The following is a 17,754-nucleotide window of genomic DNA, read 5'->3' on the forward strand; positions in this document are numbered from 1 at the left end:
CTTTGCATGCTTTTTCAGGACTTTACTCCTAACCCCATCCCCCACCCCAAATCCTTAATAAACATAAGGAATAGAAAAAAAAAGTCCCAATGACAGAGACCTGGTACCCAGCTGGTTCTCTCCAATAGGAAAAACAGTTCTGCTCATGAAGTGAGAGGGAAAAATGATTTGAGGAAACAAAATGAACAGAAAACCTTTCAGAATGTGGACTAGCTCAGAAAAAAAAAAAAAGAACAGATTGGTCATATTTCTTATAAATTACTTCTGTATGTTGTTTTCCACTATCTCTGGTTGCTTTAAATCCAAGAAAACAAAATCTTTTAAACTATAAGAGCAATGACACTATTCTAGGCACTTTACACGTAAACTGACTCTTCAAATCCTCAAAAAAACCCAAGGTGGGGAGGACTATTATTTCTTCAATTTATAGATGAGAAAAGTGAAATCCAAAGAGAGTAATGCCATACAGCTAGCAAGAGGGGGAGCCAGGATTTGAATCCAGGAAATCTGACTATGTCAATTGTATTTATCCACAAACAAAGATACAAACAACAAGAAAATCCTAGAGAATTGTTTGAGCTACAACATTTTGAATTTTGGAAACCAAATGTTAGCTGAATGACCAAAACTGGAAAAAAAAATTTCTCAAAATATTTATACAGATCTTATCAATTGTCCCCAAAGTTCATCCATTAGGGGGAAATGGTAGAGATCATAGCAGTTGCTTGGATGCTCCCTGCCTTAACGTGACCTGATGTGGTAATTTACAAGAAGCATCAAATGTACTGGCCTCCAGTGCTGTGAAGTGATCACTCCCCTATTAGGAACCTATTAGGAAGACAAGACAGAAGCCTCGTCCCCTTGCGCCACTCTGACTGACAGAACAGATTCCAGAGAAGGTCAGAGATCAGATAGGGAACCATCACAAGACTGGATCATGCACCGACTTGGTCTGAGCACTTTCTGCTTACCCACTGCTGCCTAGAGGGAAGTGAGAGCCTGAGAGCCGAAGCTGAAGTCCAGAGAAGGTGTGTCTTAGAAAGAACACTAGGACCATGAGGGCTGGCAGCCAGGCCGGCTCTACCTTTCTAAGCAATTTTGGCCATGTCACTTCACCTCTCTCACTATCATTGCCTCGAACTTTGGAACTGCCATTGGAATTCACTGCCCACGGAAGGCAAGACAGAACTAGCAGTCTGAACCTGACTGACTGCTAAAACAAAACAAAGTAATAATCAATATTCTCCAGGGGATTTTAACTACCCAGAGTCTAAACAACAGAATATTCAAAACATACAGGTTGTACCCTAAAGTTACATGACAAAGATAAAAGATGAGGTTAGTTCGCATGGCCTCTTGGTTTCTTCGAGTTCTAGCATTCTGATTACTAAAAAAAAAAAAGCCAAGTAGTAGAAATAGAAGCTAATGGCCTTTTTTGTAGGGAACTCAAAATGTGAAATTCAAACGTTTATAATCACTGATGTTTATTGGGCATCTATTTGTACAGTTCCTATTCTAAGGGGGCTATCTGTGTGACCTCACTGTATGTTAACCCTCACTTCAGCCTTGTGAAGCAGGAACAGTTCCTATTCTAAGGGGGCTATCTGTGTGACCTCACTATATGTTAACCCGCACTTCAGCCTTGTGAAGCAGGAACAGTTCCTATTCTAAGGGGGCTATCTGTGTGACCTCACTATATGTTAACTCTCACTTCAGCCTTGTGAAGCAGGAACTAGTGCCATCCTCATTTTGCAGATGGGCATGAGGTTTAGAATTAGAAGTCAAATGATTTTCCCAGGATGGTGGAAAGGAGACATAAGCTTGGTTGTTCTCACTGCAAACAAGCCAGGAGAGGCATGCTGGGCCTCCCTCTGCACAACAAAGGCAAAACGAGCTGCTATGTTCTTTACGTGCTAACATATTTTCCTTTGGCTGCGTAACTGGATTAAGGATTAGAACTGACGAGTGGGTGCTCAGTGTGTTCATTACACATTACGTACTTTACGCATATTTAAACAATCCTTTGACTGAAACGAATACATAATCCCTATTTGTCTTAGTTTGGGTTCTCCCAGAAGCTGACCCTGAGACAAGGACTTGGGTGCGGGTAGTTCATTTGGGAGCTGAGCCCAGGAAGCACTGGTGGCGGACGGGAGACAAGGCTGCCAGCGCTGCAGGCTTTACTGAACCAGTTATCACTGAAGGCAGCTGGAGCCCAAGCATGCTGGGAGTCTGCCTCGGAGCCGTCCCACCAGAGCGGAGGCAGTGGGGGTATCTATACACCTGCTCCCTTCAGTTCCTGCTCGAGGGCTGCTTCCAGAGGGTGGGGAGGGCGTTAATTCCCCAGCCTTTCTATGTGCCCTGGACAAGGGCTCCGGTGGCATAAGAAAGTGTTGGACAAAACGTGGCAAGTGCTGGCAGTCGGAAGTCAAACAGGTAAGTGAGTGTCAGTGGAGCAGGCACAACAGCATCCAGTACACACATTACATGTGAAGAAACTGAGGCACAGAGATGTGAAGACACATGACCAAGCACACAGAGCTCATCAGCAGCAGAGCTGGGACTTCAAACCCCATGGTCCAGCCTAAGTGCTTGCTCTGAACCACCAGGCTTCTGCATTTCAGCGAGAAATTTATCCACCCCATCTCAGCAGAGCTGAGACGTGACACCCAAGCAGCCGCAACAGCACTTTGTTAATCCTCTGTACAAACTACTCATAAAAAGCAGATCGCCTTCTGTCCCAGTGGCCCTCAGGTCAGATGTGAAGTCCAACTCAGCAGTTTTCTACTTTTCGACCTTGAGGGAAGAAGATGACCTTTCCAGACCTCAGCTTCCTCATCTGTAAAATGGGACCACTCACAGCTCCCTGATGGGATTGTCAGGAAGACTGGGAGAGATCTCACACAATGAGCAGCCCGTATGCACCCGACACCAAGTAAGCAGGCTAACATCATTGGTTCCCTCTGAATGTCGAGTGTATGCCTTTGAAAAAGGACACCAGGTTTAACGATTCGGGGCTGTTCAGTTTTTGTTTTTGCTGTGTTAACTGTGGTTTACTTGGTTTGAAATGGGAACTGAAAAGTGCTTTGATAAATTAATGGAGAAGCTGCCTGGTTTCCTGTATATCTTTCTCTCTCATGTCTTCTTACTCTTCCTCACTCCCTCGCATCCATAGGTAGAAAGACAGAAGGTCTGGCCCTCTGGGTTTTCCTGCCCCCAAACTCCCTGGGTTTTGTCATAGCCTCATTCTGTCTCCATCTAAGAGCAGAAAACCACAGATGACCTGAACGTCTTGCGAAGCTCTGGATCTTTCAGAGCAATGGGAATCAAGAGGGAGAGAGCTCCCAGCCCCATTTCAGATGAGAAAGTGTGTGGGACGAATAGCAGATTTGGTTCATCACCAACAGTTTTCGGTCCACTAACTGGGGAGGGCTCGGGTCACACTGTTGTCCCTGCTCAGTGTCTGACCACTCCGGGTCCCTGGCATCCTGGCTTGTCACACTGGTCCACAGGTGTTTATGGCTGGCGTCTGATTTGACTGGTTGGTACCTGGGCTAGAGAGATGTTAAAGAGTCTGATTCTTCCCCTGCCCGGGGTAACTGTTGTAAAATGCTTTGCACCACCTTCGCGACTCAGCTCCTGGCAATGCACCCTGCTGTGCCCACCACTCCTCCTTCCGGCCATATCCCCATGAACAAGCAGCCCATGTTCTTGCTGAAGGCGACAGTACTACGGTCCTCTGCGCCTCTGCACTTTGCCACACACTGTTTCCTGTGTCTGCTGAGCTCCTTGCCTTTCCCGAGGTGGGTTCCCATGAAGACTTGCCTGCCTGCCTCCTCCACGCGGCTCCTCCCCACTCCGTGTCCTCAGACTTCTTTGCTGCCTCTGCCAAGGCAGAGAGCAAACTAGACCTCTCCCCTCAAGGAGAAGCCCTCTGAACACCACACCTGGGGGTCGTCACGTGAGCCATCGGCAGCCCCCAGTCTGAGGCCCACATGCAGCAAGTGCTCCAAAGTGACTGTTGAATTGAATTAAAAATCCTTCCTTTGGGTGGCTACGCGAAAATTATGTTTCTTCTCCTTACTCCTGCAGAATACAGGAAGTGTAACTCTCGTGACGAAGCCATTGACCAGGTATGGGGCAGTCACCCCGTCCCTGCAGAGCCCCCTGTCATCCTGATGTCCTGTAACCTGGGTTTGCTTTAAGTTTAGTCAGCAATGCATACTTCAGCCCATTAATAATAAATAAGGACGCAGCAGAGATGGAGCCAAAATAAAGATGACAAGCATTGGGATTCACTTAGATTTTTGTTCATTTTGGTGGGCTTCAAAGAAGGACATTATGCAAAAGTATAGGCTATTTTCATGTAACGTTTTATGTACGGAAGCCATCAGACCGATTTCAGTGACTTCTAGTAAAAGGCCAATAAAAACAAACGCAGAGAAGAGACCAATCTTCCTTACAGAAGAATTCCAAATAATTTATGTGGCTCCCCTGGGCTTAGGGAGGTAGAACTTAATTCTATCCCCATGCACTGAGTGTGGGTAGGGCTTAGTGGCTTGCTTCCAAAGAACAGGGGACAGAAAGTGGAGGACATTTAGCTCTACAGAGCAGAAACCAGGCAGACTCGACCTTGGGCAGGTGACCCAGGTAAGAGCAGCCAGGATAAGTCATGTGGATGGCAGGCGCCCTCTGGTATGGTGTGATTCACCAGCGTGGTCGTCCTCTCTCCTCGTAAAATGGACCAGAAAGGCAGGGGTAGCTGCCACAGGAGGTGCAGGAAAAACCGGCCATATGAGTTGGTTTCAGTCCTTCTTGCATTCTGGCTTGACCTCGCTAAGCTTTTGTTTCCTCATCTATAAAAATGAGGATAATAAATAGGACCTCCTAAGGTATTAAGGGGATTTAAAGGGATTCCATGCATAAAAGTACTCCGTCAAGAACTACACACGGATGAGGGATTAGGGGGGCTTTCACTTGGTTCCATTAAAAACACACTATATGTTTAATACACAGCTTGACTCGACAGAAGAGGCGGGCTGCGACTTCTGGCTTCTAAAAGAAGGCCCTGGGCCTGAGTGAATAGGGAGAACCTCCAGAGTGGACACTGGTCTGAAGTGGCAGGGCAAGGGCTGTGGCTGCCCGACTCCGTGCCTGCCGAGAGACCGGGCGAAGGTAGCAGGACTGCGGGTGGGACCCTGGAGGTGAGGGCTCCTCTACATGGTGCTCGCCTCACCAAGACAGCCAACCAGAGCCATTCTTTTGGCAGGAGGAGAGTAGGGGGAAACACGGCCAAGTCTTAAAGATTCTGAGGCTTCCATTTCAATCAATGTCACGTATGAAGTGTTCTTTGCCTCACACTCAATCCCTCTATGAACGCCTCTGTTACCCGCTGATGTTTGCTGCCCGGGAGGGGCTCACCTCTCTCTTGAGATGGAAGATTCCAGGGGTACAATCAGAGAACACCTCGGCACAGACATCTTCGTGTGCCTTATTTGTGACGCCATCCTCAATCCCCACCTTGTTGGTAAAGGCTCTCTGAATAAGTGAGCTAACAGTGCCCTTGAACAGAGAGAGCACCACAGAGTCAGGGAGTCCTGGGCAGAGAGTCTCAGCTCCAGGGTTCCGAACCTTCTTTTAGTTGATAGAACATAATTAACCCAACTGCGATGCTTTAAAGTAAAAATTATAAAACAAATAATGCCCTATGAGAAAAAGGGGTGCTTCTTGCTGCAGTCTTCTATTTAAACTAATTTTCAAAAATAATATAGGCATTCTTTTTATATGCTGCAAAAGGTCGATTTTTCTCCTTCCTCTCTACCCCTTGTAAACTGTAGAAGGACATTCGCTCCTTGCAGGTGATATGGTCACACGGGCCAGATCAGAAGTCAGATTCCAGGTTTTAATCTCAACTTGGCACCAATATGCCTCTCTGGCCACATCTCTCAGAGTGACTCTTTATCTTAAAAAGAGCAGTTAATAACCCAAGGGCTGAAACCAAACTGTGAATTAAAAATTAAAAAGTCACACTAGATATGGAAGCTTTAGCCAGACTTGAAGACTCACTTTTAAAAAAATGATCAGAAGCAAAGTTGCTGTAATAGTTAAGAGAGAATCACTTCAACCCCTCTTTCTTATTCTTGCTATACTCTCTGGTGTCTAATCACAATTCAGTGTCATTTCTCTACTAAAAAAACAAAAAAACACGTGTACACGTACGTAAATGAATGTTCTCTTTGAAATAGGTGGGGATTGAGTTTAAAGATACTTTTTCTTCACATAATTAAAATGCCTTCAGGGAAAATACACATTTTAGTATACAGACGTTAAAGAAGCAATGCAATATTTTCTTGCTTTTCTCTACTGACTTTTAGGAATACGAACAGTTGGCTTTTTTGTATCGTTGTTGATAGTCGGCGGTGGGGAGTTTGAACGAAATAGAAAATTTGGGATGGCTAACATTTTTGGAGTTGGAAAAATTTTGTTTTTCTTGAAACAAGACTTGAAAACAGAGGGATTTCCCAAGATTAACATCAAATCAGAAATAAAAATTCTTTTGCTTGAATAAAGTCAAAACACTAACCACCAAAATGCGACAAGTTCCGTAAAGTGGAGATTTCACTGCTAGAAATTTTGGACTAATTTCTCCCATTGGTTGAAAAAGACTGAAGCAAGAATGGTATGATGTGAAAACTCACCAATGAGGAACACATGTCAGAATAATGAGTAATGTCACACCCGGTCCATACTTTACAGGGCAGGACACACCGGGAATGAGTATACCTCACTCTGTCAATGAAGTTACTGACCCCAGGGCTTCGAGTAGGACCCGAAACCATGTATACTTTTTATTGAAGCAACTGTTTGTCTTTCCATGCACCATTTTGCTGGGGGGGGGGGGGTGGTGAGGGTGGGTGAATGACTGTCCAGAAGGGAAACGTCATATGTGGCCCTGGGATGGACAGAGAGCTGGCTCATATGGGAACTCACCATGTCTTATCCTCATTGGCTTCATTCTCCAAGCAGGAGGGCAAAGCTGATGTCAAAGAACTAATATTTATTCAAGAACCTCTAAATGGCAGGGCTTTTGGATGGAAGTGCTTTACAGAGCAGTCTAAACAGAATGCAAATTCTCCATGACAGGACACAACCATTTAGAGTGGCAGTTTTCCATTTTTGAGACTGACTGTTTACCGTTTTATAATCACCTAGAAAGTGCTGACCTAAAGGGTTGTGACAGGAGCACATGGATATGGTGGCAGTGGGTGAGAGGTATTCCGTGTTTTCATTGGCTTTTCTCTGTGCAACTGAAGAATCACTCTCTGGAGAAGACAGATAGCACTATCTCCATATACTAAACGCATATATCCTATGCATTCATTCATACACTTGTTTTTCACATACGAATGATAGCTATAATTCTACAGGGGTTAAACCAATGGATTGCCTCCTCCAACTTCCTTAGTTTCGGGATGGACATTCCATAACTCTGGCTTTAAATTTAAATCCCTACTCATATCTCCTTCTGAAGTTGTGGGAAAGGAGGACAGACTAGATTTTTTTAAAGCAGAGAACCCCAACTGGCATGCTTGAAAAGCCTTACGAGCACTAGTAGACACCTGTTCAGAACAAATTTGAGGCTTGGGATTCCGGGGGTGGCATTCAGAGTGAATTAGATTCGAAGTGAATGACATCCTCCCAGGAAGTCAGACGTGGTGAGAATGACACACAACGGAGAGAGAGAAGATCGGGTTGAATGCAAGCTCCCCCTGCTCACTGGCAGCATGACCCTCTGCAAGTCACTCTACACACCTTGGCCTCTGTTCTTCAATCTGCAAAACTTGAAGAACATCTACACAAATAAACCAACCTTGACTTGATTATGAGGCTCAAGGAAGTCACCGTATTAACAAGTCCTTAGTAAACTAGAGAGCCCTTCATTTAGGAATACGTAAAACACAGGCTACTAGACTGAGTCCATTTCTTGTCAGAGTCCTAATCCAGTAAGGAGCACATTTAAGGGGATTGGTTTTCTAATAATCAGAGTCACCTCTTTCCCTCCAGTTGGGCTCGTGATGAGTTTCTCAGGTTAACCTCTGCCCCAGCTCACCTTCCTCTTAATTTCAAGAGCCCAGTCAGGCATTCACTGTGCTTTGCAAAACAGAACGAAGGCTTCCCTAGGGAAGCAACAGATATGATGAAGTGCCTGCTTTCATGCAAAAGTTTAAAAAACCCAAATAAACAAACCAATAAAAAAGCATAGCAAAGCTTGGGAAGGCCACGCCCTCCACAAAGAGCTTTAGTCTGAGCTGCCCCAACAAAGGGTTGGCCTACTATTCCAATTCCCCTTAATTTCTTTCTTTTTATTTAAAAAAAATTTTTAAGATTTTAAAATTGAGATATAACGTTGTATTAGTTTTAGATGTACAACATAATAAAAAACAATTCTTTTTCAATTTCCCTTAATTTCTGATGAGAAAATATGAATGCAAGCAGCAGCAGAAAGCTGAGGTTAGAAAAACATGAGCTGTGAATCTGACAGAAGTAAGTTCAAATGCTGCACCTGCCAGCTACTAGTTGGTGTGGCCTTGAGACAAAGGGCTCTACCTGGCGAAGCCCTGCCTTTCTCCACTCCACAAGGGAGGCTGATGCGTGCGACCCGGGGTTGAGCCAGGACCCACGGAAATCACCTGGACAGGCTACCCGGCTCATATGAGAGGCTCTATAGGTGACAGCTTCCCTTCTTGTTGTGACCTTAAATTTTAAATGAAAAGCTGAGTCTTTCTGGAATAGCAAAGTACATATTTAGTTTTGGTTAGAAAATGAGCCCTTGCACTCTAAGAGCAAGTACCATATCTGAACTTGACTCCAAAAGAAGCTGGCAGAGGAGCTTCCCGGGACCAGTACTGGCAGGGAAGGCCCTTGTTCCCTCGGAAGCCCTGTCTCTGTGGGTTGGTTGGTGCTACCCGCCACATAGCTCAGGGCTGACATCAGCAACTGCCTCCCTCTTCCCCTGGGCCCCCCCAAGAGGAAGCTTCTTGTGCAGGTTGGGGGTCCCTGTTAATCTTACATCTGAGCTGGTCTCCCCAAGAGGTGGGCTCTGGTAGGATGGGGGAAAGAGCTGGCCTGTGTGGCTGCTCTCCCTTGTCCTGGAGGTCTCCTTCAGCCCTAAGGCACATCACAAGGACACATTCCTTCCCGCCCCTCGCCCCTCGCTTCAGTAACAGGCCAGCTCTAACCACGCCCATCCAACCGGGCTCAAACCACAAGAAAACAAACAAGGCTTTGATTCTTTTGTGAGAAAATCAAAGAGCTGCTGAAACTCACTTAAAGGAGAAAGAGAGAGAGGGAGGGAAGGAGAAAGAGAGGAAAAGAGAAAGAGCCCACTCTCTACCACACACTGTTTACTACTTTCGACAAACAGACCCAATCAGAAAGAAGAGATTCGGCTTTAGCTTTATGAACAGCCTAGAAACGTGTGGTAGCTCTTTTGGCTGCTGCTGCCCAGTGAATGAGGTCTCTGAAATCAGCCCTTTAGACTCAACCTTCTGAAATTCAAGAAATAAATAAATCCCGTCAACACTTTCACCCTGGAAAAAAAGACAGCTTGCCAAATTCAATGTTTCCTTGGCTAAAGTAACGATTAACACTCCAGCCCTTCAGTGAGGTTACAAAGAAAGTATTTCCCCTGGACTTCAGAGAAAACACCTTTCATGTGACTTCCAAACACTGTCACTTACTTTAAAGGTACACAAAATAAACTTGTCCTTTCCAGTTTTTTGCTTACTCGAAAACACTGCTGCTTACTGAATTCTATGGGATTAGATGCCAGCAAGGCAGCTACCCTTTCAGGAGAAGATGGACAGGGTGGGGGTCCCGGGGCTTCAGGACGCTGGTTGTGTTCTGCTTACTGAGCTGGTTCTTGGCACACAGCTGTGTTCAGTGTGGAAACTCGTCCAGCTGGACACCCAGATCTCTGCATCTTCTGAACATACACTATACCTCAATAAAAGTGTACTTCCCCCACGAAACACCCATCCCTCTCAGAAGGCAGCAAAAATATCTTTCTAGGCATGCACAGTCTGCAGAGATGCACTTTTGTGTCACGCAGACACAGCACAAAATCAGGTGGGCAACTGGACCCTAGAAGGCAATCTCCACGCCTGAGTAGAATCATTCTGCAGATCCCATCAGTCATTCCAAACAGCATTTCTGAGCACAGCACGCAGCAGCCGGGCAGGGAGAAGGTGAGGTCTGCTTAAGAGCCGAGTTTCCCTTCCAATCCTGGAGGGAGTGGAGTGTGCTGCTGTTTCGAACTCCGGAGAAAACTTCATCCAAAATAACTAACACAGGGTGCACTGTCTTACGAGGTTACTGTATTTTTTTATATTAAAAAAAAAAAGGCCAAGGGGGTACTTACCTATTTGGTCTTCAGGGATCAGCGACTCGATGGGGGGGTCCAGCTCCGAGCTCTGAGACAAGTAGTTCTTCACCTGGGTCATGAACTGCCGGATGGTCTGCAGCATGTCCGTGCTGGACACGTGGCACTCCTTGTTCTCCTGCAGAAAGCTCACGTAGTCCTGCACCAGGCACCCGAAGTAGGTGCACTTGTCCCGGGACAGCTCAGCGATCCTCCTGACCATGCGCTTCTCGGGGGTCATGAAGGAGCTGAAGACCCCGCTCATCTTGCGGAGCTGCGACTTGACAAGCTTGGGCAGCACGAAGGAGCCGCTGCGCTTCTTTTTGGACTTGATGGGGGGGGCCATGGTCTCCTGGTCGCTCTCCCCTTCGTAGTCCTCCAGGCTGCTGGTGGTGTCCGCCTCGTAGCCAAAGAGCGGCATGCTGCGGTCGAAGTCCAGCGAGTCGGAGGAGGAAGTGGAAATGCTCATGTCGCTCAGCCTCTGCCGGCCTCCATGCCACGGGGGCCGTGATTCAGAGGTGCCGGGCTGGGCGCTTGTGCAACGCCCCGGGGCCTCCTCCGGCGGGGCCCGCGCCCGCTCGCGCTCCCGCGCCGGCTCTGGCTCCCGCGCCCGCTCCCGCTGCTCCCGCTCCCGCTCCGGGCCCGCGCGCGGCCGGCCGCTGGTCACGGGCTGCGCGCCGCCGTCCGCCTCGAGAAAAGAAGCCTGCTTCTTCAGCCGGGGTGGAGGCACGGGGGCTGGTCTCGTTCCAGGCGGCGCTACGTTCCCATGTTTGTTATGGTTGACTGTTTCTGGCATGCTCGCCGGGGCTTCGGGCCTGGACAGCTGAGGGCTTGTGTGCAGACTATTAATAGCGGGCGGCGGGGGCCTGGGCGGGGGGGACCGAGGCCTCTCGGTGCCATTCGCGTTGGGAGTCCTTGTGCAGGGCCGTTTCAGGCCTCCACTGAGGTCCTGGCTGTGCACTTTCAAGAAGAGAGGATTAATGAAACACAGGGCTCCGTTGGTCTGGCTGCACTCCAGCTCCGAAGGCGTCCTGGTTTTGATAGAATGCACTCCATTTATAAGGCAGAGCTGACGCGAGGCAGGGCAGACACCGTCTGAGGAGAGAGGCCTATGGGGAGGTGGAGGGTTTGGGGGTTTGTTGTCAGCTGGAGAGCTCCAAAAATCTGAAAGTCATTATCAGTGAACACAAGAATGTAAATACAGTACACTCAGGCCATTCCTTCACAAATTAAAAAAAGCACACTTGCATGACAACACACGTCTTTGGAGGGGGAGGCGCTATGCTTGGGTGTTGTTCTTTTTCTTTCTTTCTTTTTTTTCCTGCTTTAATTACATTCCTTTACCGGAAAGGGCAGAAATGCTGCCAGGCCCAGCTGTGGGCTCCCTGGAAGGCTCCAGGGGCTTTTCACCTTCAAAGCCCTTGGGAAATAAATGGCTTGGCCAACACACAAAGCCAGCCCAGCCTTTTCCCAGGTGAGGAAAAAAATAAGGGCCATTGTTAGAGTATAAGCTCAGAAAAGGCCATGGGGCACGGGGCTCACAGACTTGCTTTACAAAAGCTGGGTCCATGGCAAAGCACCACCAGCCTTTCCAGTCAACCGCTCCGGGGCTGCCTCGTGGAGGGCCTGGCAGTTCCCCTTTAATGGACAGGACTGGCAGCTGGGCCTGGGGGATGTTACACAATCTGCTTGGGATTTTACACGTTCAGCATTAAAACCCTGAAAGGAGGGAAATTACACACATGGGTCCCATCAGCAAAAAAAGACAGCAAAGTTATGTAAATGCTAAGTGCAAGTTCAACCATTTATCTTTGTGGTTTGCTGTCTATCCTTCCCAAATCCTACGGCCTCCTTACCATGGCTCTGCATATTCAACACTTCGGAGTAGTGCACATTGCTTAATGCAGCTACACTGCCTGTGTCTCCTCTGACAGATGAGTCTCGGTTTTCCAGGCAAACGGAGGGAGGCAGTGGTGGTGATGAGTGCTGTCTGTTGTAATTTCTATTTGGAATCGGTTATTCTCTATCTATAGCTTTGCCTTGTTGTGTTTGCTTAAAATGGGTTCCTTTCCTCTGGGCCAAGAATGGCTGGTCATGGGGGGTTGGGGGGAGGCTGCCACTGCGAGCCCCTGCCCTGCCTTGTCTGTGTTGTCAACGTGCCTGAGACTGGTGCTTGAGTCACCTGCTTTCTCTTGTCCTTCCTTCCCTTCCCTCTAGTTCTGTGCTGTCCAACACGAGAGCCAACAGTCACCTGTGGCTATTGAGCGCTTGAAATCCAGCTAGTGCAGTGGAGGAACTCAATTTTATTTTATTTTACTTTTTTGGAGGAAGATTAGCCCTGAGCTAACATCTGCTGCCAATCCTCCTTTTTTTGCTGAGGAAGACTGGCCCTGAGCTAACATCCGTGCCCATCTTCCTCTACTTTATATGTGGGATGCCTGCCACAACATGGCTTGATGAGCGGTGCATAGGTCCGCACCAGGGATCCAACCAGTGAACACGGCCGCCAAAGTGGAATGTGCGAACTTAACCGCCCTGCCACTGGGCTGGCCCCGGAACTCAATTTTAAATTTTATTTAATGTTAATCAATTTAAATTTTAAAACTGATGCTCAATCCAGTTATTGGAAAACTTTTAAGTAGATTCTGAAGTTGGGTATGTGAATCTACTTTCTCGACTGTAAATCAAATGAAATCTGAATACAGATCATGTATTCCTGATGAAAATTTAGTGCCTGAATAGAGATGTGCTATAAGGATAAAATACATACTGGATTTCAAACACTTAATATGAAAAAAAGAATGTAAAATATTTCATTAATACTTTATATTACTTATATGTTGAAATAACATTTCAGATATATTACATTAAATAAAATGAATTACAAGAATTAATTTCACCTATGTCTTTTTAATTTTCTTTGATGTAGCTACTAGAAAATTTTAAATTACATATTGGATTGCCTTATATGTGTTTTTATTGGACAGTGTCTCGGGGGAACTGTTCCCATCTTCTTTGGGTCCTCCTCAGACTTCTGCCACTACTGTAAGACTTCATAAGGCTTAGTACACTGAGCTCACATGTACACGTTCCTCCCAAGTGGACTATAAACCTAAGTGGTGGGGAAGCAGGGGGCCGGACACAGATTAACCTTTGAACCCTTGGTGTGGGGCAGTGTCTGCCACATGGCAGACCCTCCAGAAATATTTGTTGGACGAACCCATAAATGAGGTACAGAATTTTAAAAAGTGCTGGCTCTTCACAAAATGGATAATGTGCACATTGACAATTACAAGTTGAATATATATTAATTAGACTGCATTTGCTTCCGGTTAATGGCCACTAGAGCAAGCTGTTTTTGCCTTTATCTTTGTAGGGCACAAGCGCTGTCCCGGATACTTCCATCTTTCAGCCCTGGCACAAAGCATACCCTGCATGCTGACCACCGCACCTGGAGTTACGGGGAAAGAGGTCACCAGAGAGAACTGAGACCTGGTGCGTGACTTCCAGAGGCCTACAATTTAGTTGATTATATTAACTTAAATTCAGGAAGTGTTTTAAACTCTCTCCAAAGGTGTATAAAATTCAACTGCAAGAGATGGCGTAACTTTTCAGTGGGGACACTTATACAGCCCTGATATTTTTTTTACCAGGATTCTGTTTCCCAATCCTATCAGCCATTTGCCCAGGCCTCAGACACATGTGGCCATTCTTGTGAAGCAATCCCAGCTTCAGAAGGGAAACTGAATCTACCTCCAGGCTTCTCTAAATTTCGCAGGTTCCCCTGGCAATGGCACACACTTCAAAACAAGTTCTTTAGATTAAGAGAAAAACATGCCAAAGGAGGAACCCATATATTTTTATTTGCTGGGTCAGTATCATAGTTCCCTAGGTCCTAGGAATCCTGGTACTTGCACTTCAGAAGCCCAAACTTCCCTTCAATGACTATGGCCTGCTTGGTAATCTAGCTGAAGACTGAAGCCCTAAAATCTTAAAGAGAATTTCCCCTTCTGATCTAGGAGGAAAACTTTTTTTGCAAAAGTTAAACCCACAAGGATTCCCCAGGGCAAGGGGACAAAGAAGTGAAACTGGGTGAGCTGTATGTCCTGATCCAGTGTCAACCACTGCCCGGCCGCGCGCTGCTGGGCGTAGGGGCATCAGGAAAGGGGTGGGGGGGGGGGGGGAGAAAAGCCCAGCTGGCTGGAGCAAGGACACCAGGCAGGGTAAGGGATGTGGCCCAGAACACCAGGGCGGGATGATCAAGAGGGGAAGTGAGACAGATGTTACTCTAGAGGCCTGTGCTGTCAAATTCCTCAAAGCCCCAAAGTGCCGTCAGTGCCCGTGCGTTCCTCCAGAATAAACCTGGGCACGTGAAATGTGCTGCGCTGGATTCCCCTTTCTATCAAGCACTGCCCTTCCCCAGCAGGATGCCACGGACAGGAAAGACTCGATACTTGACAGAAGTTCATGTAGAACTAGGACTTGGACATTTGGGTGGCTCAAACTCATTGCCGGGAGACACTGTGCAGATATGGAGTTACCCAGGCAAACCCAGCACCTGTCTCTGAGAGTCGGTTCAACCTTAGACTTAAAAAAGACTCTTAGAAGGTTTGATTCAGGGACCTTGTGGACCTGAAGGCAGAGTTTTGTCATGGAGATGGGTATTATTTCTTGATGTAATGATGTATCATCAGCCAGCCTAACATTGACTCTGTTCCACGCATTCATTTCAAAAGAGACCTGCAGGGGCACCCACTTACTTAATCCCAGCTGGGCTAGTTCTTCAAGATGAGCCTCAGTCTTGGCTGTTGAAATGGCATAAGGCAACTTCAAAGTAAACGGCAGAACGTCCCTGATTTTTCAAAAAAGAGAATATTTGTAATTACATGTCTTGTTTCTATCCCTTGCTTTCATTTCCATCCTCGAGATGTTTCAGCTTAAATTATGTAAAATGTCCCAAGGAGACACCACATCAACCCTAACTGGAACTTATCTTTCCTAGTGATAGGACTGTAGGAATACTATTCCTGCCCATATTAACACACTCGGGACAGGCTGAGAGACAAGCCCACGTGGTTTCAATATCTGTAGCGAGGTCCAAATTTCCTTCCTGGGTAGCTAAAATGTATCTAGAGTTAATATCCACATCGCTAACTATGTTGGTGGATCTGTCACACACATAAAATATTATGTACTAATTTGCTAGATGCTGGGCCTCAACTCCCTGGGCAGGAATGTGTAATCCTAAACCAAGACTGATTAACGCAGTGCCTTACACACTACAGGTTCTCAATGAATATCTGTTGACTGTACTTGTGACGTCTTCAGCCAAAGCCCATGCCCGGTCCTTTGTGCTACAAACAAAATTTCCTCATGTCTTAAGGTAGCGCTTCTCTAACTGTAACGTGCACGTGAATCCCTGGGATCTTGTTATACTGCATACTCTGATTCACAGGAGGTCTAGCTGAGGCTGGAGATTTCGCATTTCTGCCAAGCTCCCCGGCAATGCTGCTGCGCCCCCGGACCATGCTTTGAATGGGAAGACAAATCTAAAGTCCCTCATGTAACAACCCTTCCCCCAAGCAGCGTGGCGCCATGTGTAGACCGGCAAACACACGCATTACAGCATCGCAGACCAACAGGCCCAACAGGAAGGAGCTGAGCTCGCACCAGGGTCCTGCCAGGGCCAGGCGATAGAGTCACCACTAGTAAACACATGGACCACGACCTCCTGCTTTCTTTGAAAGTGTAAAGGCAGACTCAATAAACATTTGTTCATTTTCATACACAAGGGTTAGAAAGTTGCTCTAAGCACTGGGGAGTACCCCACAGGGCTCAGTACAATGCCTCGCCCCGTACACACAGGGAGAAAGTGTGTTTTGAATAAATGAATGAATGGATAATAACAATGGTAATTTATCTGAAAAGGAGTTCTTCTTTCAGTGGTGGAATTAGTCTTACAAAGAAAGAATTCATTCATTCATTCAACAAATACTTATGGCCATCTATGATGTGCCTGACATTGTTCCAGGTGCTGGGAACAAAAGAGACACAAATCCCTGCCTGCATGGAGCTTCATTCCAGTGCAACAGACAATAAACAAATATGCAGTTTATAGAATATATGAGAAAGGGATGTGTGCCATGGATAAAAATGAAGTGCAAAAGGGGAATAATGTGTTCAAGTGTGAGAGTCGGCCAGGGAGCGCCCCATGAGCAGGTAGCATTTGACTGAAGATCTAAAAGTGACCAGGGAGTAAACCACAAGGGAAAGAATTTCCAGGCAGAGGGAGCAGCAGGTACAAAGGCCCCGGGGTGGGGGAGGGTCTGGCATGTATGAAGAACAGCAAGAAGGCCATTGTGGCTGGGCTGGAGTAAGTGAGGGACAGAGCTTGGAGCTTCTGCCTGTATTTTGCCTACACAAGATGCCCTGAATATTTCCATTGAAAACAATAACTATCCCAAACAACTAGTTGTTTACAGTAAGATTAGGCAACATTCTAGGCTGAATCAGATTAAATCTGGATACCGGAGAATTCTGGAACCCTTGACGTTGTTGACAATGAGTAACAAATTAGTCAGGTCAATGCAAAGAGCAAAACATGAGAAAAATGTGAGTGTGTCACCAGGGCTCTGATAGCCGGCTTCACCAAGCCTAGGAGCCGGCAGCCAGGAGGTGCCTCTTTCCTGAGGTGGCAAGCCTGGGTCACCTCCTCTTCCAGGAGACCCTGTTGTTTGCCCCCAAATGTTGGGAGCATCTCCTTCTTGTCCACTCACATCTGTTCTTGATGAAGCAGGTGGTGCCCCAGGGGACGGCAGTGTTTGTAAAAGCTGCTGCTGGACCGGGAGAGGTGGTGACCCTGATACTAATCTTAGTAAAGATAAGGGGAACTAGAACTTTGTAACGCCAAAACATCATGCTAATACATGTTTCTACGGCTGTCCCAACTTATTTAAAATCTAATTTCTTTAGACAATCTGAGGGAAAAGCCACATATGACAAAACCAAGCTATTTTTATGGTAAGCTTTTACCTTGCCCAATGCAGTACCTGGAACCTAAACATCACACCACTGGTCTTGGTTTTTCTTAATGACATACATGACAGGAAACCACACCTGTCATTCGCTAATGGGTGGTTTTAGGCCTTAATCTACTAGAAAATTAGATGTTGGGCATGAGTCCTCTCCTGCTGTGCCAGCCAAGGGTACATTCAGTGCCTCCTCCTCTCACACACACACACGCACAAAAGGGGCGCTTCCTTCTTACCTATGCCCTGTTAAGGAAAGGGGCTCGATTCTAAAACTTACATAACAGACAAAATAAAGCCATCTTA

The 17,754-nt window shown here is 46.7% G+C and overlaps 1 protein-coding gene across 15 annotated transcripts in view; it reads right to left on the bottom strand.

Moving 5' to 3' along the window:
• The window catches only part of RIN2 (Ras and Rab interactor 2), a 216,871-nt gene that overhangs the window by 14,159 nt on the left and 184,958 nt on the right, over positions 1 to 17,754 (bottom strand). For 14 of the 15 annotated variants that reach the window (XM_023626031.2, XM_023626030.2, XM_023626036.2 and 11 more), the window contains 2 exons: positions 15,181 to 15,272; positions 10,421 to 11,584 (listed from right to left, as the gene is read on the bottom strand). In XM_023626031.2, coding sequence (XP_023481799.1) covers positions 10,421 to 11,584; positions 15,181 to 15,272 — 1,256 coding nt within the window. The remainder of the gene's footprint in view (positions 1 to 10,420; positions 11,585 to 15,180; positions 15,273 to 17,754) is intronic. The other variant, XM_070247074.1, reaches the window with a different exon arrangement.

The sequence above is a fragment of the Equus caballus genome, chromosome 22, assembly GCF_041296265.1.
Source record: "Equus caballus isolate H_3958 breed thoroughbred chromosome 22, TB-T2T, whole genome shotgun sequence".
NCBI lineage: Eukaryota > Metazoa > Chordata > Mammalia > Perissodactyla > Equidae > Equus > Equus caballus.